Source organism: Echinops telfairi, unplaced genomic scaffold, assembly GCF_000313985.2.
Source record: "Echinops telfairi isolate 266 unplaced genomic scaffold, ASM31398v2 ScPeMD7_7467;HRSCAF=8505_1, whole genome shotgun sequence".
Taxonomy (NCBI): Eukaryota; Metazoa; Chordata; class Mammalia; order Afrosoricida; family Tenrecidae; genus Echinops; species Echinops telfairi.
The window spans coordinates 28,435,722-28,438,374 of NW_022111368.1; the positions used below are offsets into that span (position 1 = coordinate 28,435,722).

Below are 2,653 nucleotides of genomic sequence, written 5' to 3' on the forward strand. Positions count from 1 at the left end.
GGGGAGAGAGACCCCCTGGTGATAACTGAGCAGAGCTGGAATAGCGCCCAGGCCCTCTGATAGCAGGCTCTGAATGAGGCAGGTGCTGTTCGAACCTCCACCCTCCACACCCGGCTCGGGGTGGGTGGGAACATGCAAGGCCTGGGTGTTAGACCTTTCCTGCCACACAGACCGTTTCACACGTAAGCCCAGGCCTCTGCCCATGCCACCCTATTCTTACCCATGTCTCTATTTTACCCCACCCCACCCTGCCCACCCTCCCTTGATCTACCCCATCTATGTTTTTAAGACAAATAAGAAGCATTTCTTAAGAATGTGCTAATTGTTTAAAAATAATTTTAAAAAAATCAAAGATAAAATCTGTCATGTATTTATCTCCCTAAACAATGTGTCACCTGCTTGGCCATGATTCTCTGTGCTTGGCAGTTGTGTAACAACACTATGTATCCCCGGGAGGTGATCTGACATAATCAGGGAACAACCCTGATTGGATGTAAGGGGTGTTTCTCTCAGGTGTGGCCCCCGTCACTATCTCTTTTAAAAAAATTTAACAGTTTTATTAACAATTAATTCACATATCATATAATAGTTTAAACATATTGAAAAGAGTTGTGCAATCATCACTACAACCAATTTTAGTTTGTCAACTTTTATCTTACAAGAGTTAAAAGGGGAGAAAAGGAGCAGAGAGGAGGGGCTCTTCACCCTGAGAAAGAGGAGCTGGGAGGGAAGGAACCCCTCTGGACCCAGGGTCCCTCCGTTGAGAACCTCCTAGACCCAGGTGACGGGCACCTTTTCCCCAAAGCCGTCAGAAAGAGCAACTCTCCCTCCAGAGCCAATGCCTTCAACTTAGCCTTCCAGCCTCCTAACATACATGAGGACACATTTCTGCTCATTAAAACCCCTGCCTTGTTACAACGGTACTGGTTAACTGAGACCAGGTCTCACTTGAGGTTCTGGTTCACGTGAAGTGGACAGAGTTGAATGGGGAGGTCTGTCTGTGCTACTTAAGCAGGAGAGATTAAAAACAGAACAAAACATTCACTGAGGTATAACTTCAAGTACCACCACCGTCTGTCCGCGTGGCACACGGGGCTGGCTGTGCCACCGATATTTCAAATCCCAGCTGGATTATCCACGGCGGGCAGGGTTCCGTGGGTGGCTCCAGACTAACAGGGACTAGGGGCTACTTCTAAGACTTCGTCGATGGACACTGCCGGATTTGCTCGCTTTGAACACGTCATCAGGAAGTGTCCGTTGCTAGAGGAGGCTGTCCTGCTTGGTGGAGTGGAGGGTCCGTGAGGGCATGGGTGACCCTCCGTGAGATGGATGGATGCAGTAGCCACAGCAGTGGACTGGAGAAGCCCATAAGCACAAGGAAGACCCAGGGTCAGGCAGCTTCTCATGCTGCTGCCCCCAGGGCTGCCAGCAGCTGGAGCGGACTTGCTGGCAACTTTCTGTGTGTATGTATGTATGTATGCATGCATATATATGTGTGTATTATGTATGAAGGAATGTATGCACCTTACAGTAGAGTGCACTGATCTCAAGCATATAGCTCCGTGTCGCTTTATGTCTCTACCCTGCCTGGGCCTGTTGGGGCATCTGCCTTTTCATGGTGCTGTATTATTCTGAGGCCTTTGAGAAAGGCCAGATTCCAAACACAAAGCAATGCTGGGAGTTCCTTTTGGGCAAGACCTAGTGACCTAGGTCATTCACTTCTATGCAGGGCACGTAGGTTGAGAGAGTGTGCCTGCGCCCCCCAACTCCGACATGCTCCGCGCTTCTGGAGTTGAGCTTCAGAGAGAGCCCTTGGGCAGCCCAGGGGAATAGGACAAAAACAGGTAAGGAGCCTTCATTCCCCAGTCTGTAAAATGGGCGTCAATGCTGCCCTTAGCAGGCTCTCGTGAGGACTGCAGGGGGAATGTCCAGCGCAGGGTGTAGGTAGCCAGAGTTGAGTGCCCTTTCCCCAGAGGTGGGCTTCTCTGGGGGGGCTGGTTGGTTGCATGGCCTGTTTGGCCTGTGAAGTGTTGCTGAGTTGTGTGTTTATCTCTCTAATTTTCTGATGTCTTCTAAAATAAACATTTATTTAAAATGTAGTGACCTCTCCCTGCTCCCACACTTAGGCTGGGGGCGTCCCCGGTCCTAGATAGTTTGCCCCCAGGAGCAGGAGAAGGCTCCCAGGTGGAGGAGGCGGCCCCCTTCCAGCACCCAGGCTCAGCTGCCGCCAGCCTTTTTGCGATGTTTCTCTGCCCCCTGGTGGCGGGAGGGGATCTCAGGCGCCCACCATCCTGAGTGGGGCCCCGCCCTTAGGGTGCTGGTGTCCTGCCCTGCCCCTGTGCTCCCCTCCCACCACTTTGGCCAGGAAGGAATCCACCTGGATCCAGAAGGCTGGGGTCCGGGTGGGAGCAGGAGTCGACGGAGGGGCTGCAGGTGGAGGCTGTTGAGCCGACCTGCAGGTGGGAGCGGGAGGAACTGCTATTTAAGGAAGGTGTGGCCCAGAACCTGCAGTTACCCCGGCCTTCCAGTGGGTCAGCCCTCTTGCTTGCTGAGGGGGCAGTGGGTGCCCACCATGGAAAGCGCTGCCAGCCTCTGGCCCTGGGTGCTGGGTCTGCTATGCCTGCCAGGTAGGCCCCTTGCCCTCCCCCAACCC

At 53.1% G+C, this 2,653-nt stretch overlaps 1 protein-coding gene across 1 annotated transcript in view; it reads left to right on the top strand.

Annotated features, from left to right (window-relative positions):
- Positions 1 to 2,544: 2,544 nt before the first annotated feature.
- ASTL (astacin like metalloendopeptidase) overlaps positions 2,545 to 2,653 on the top strand; it is a 13,703-nt gene continuing 13,594 nt past the window's right edge. Inside the window, exon 1 of the mRNA XM_004704471.2 lies at positions 2,545 to 2,627. Within this exon, the coding sequence (XP_004704528.2) occupies positions 2,573 to 2,627 (55 nt within the window). The 5' untranslated portion in view covers positions 2,545 to 2,572. The remainder of the gene's footprint in view (positions 2,628 to 2,653) is intronic.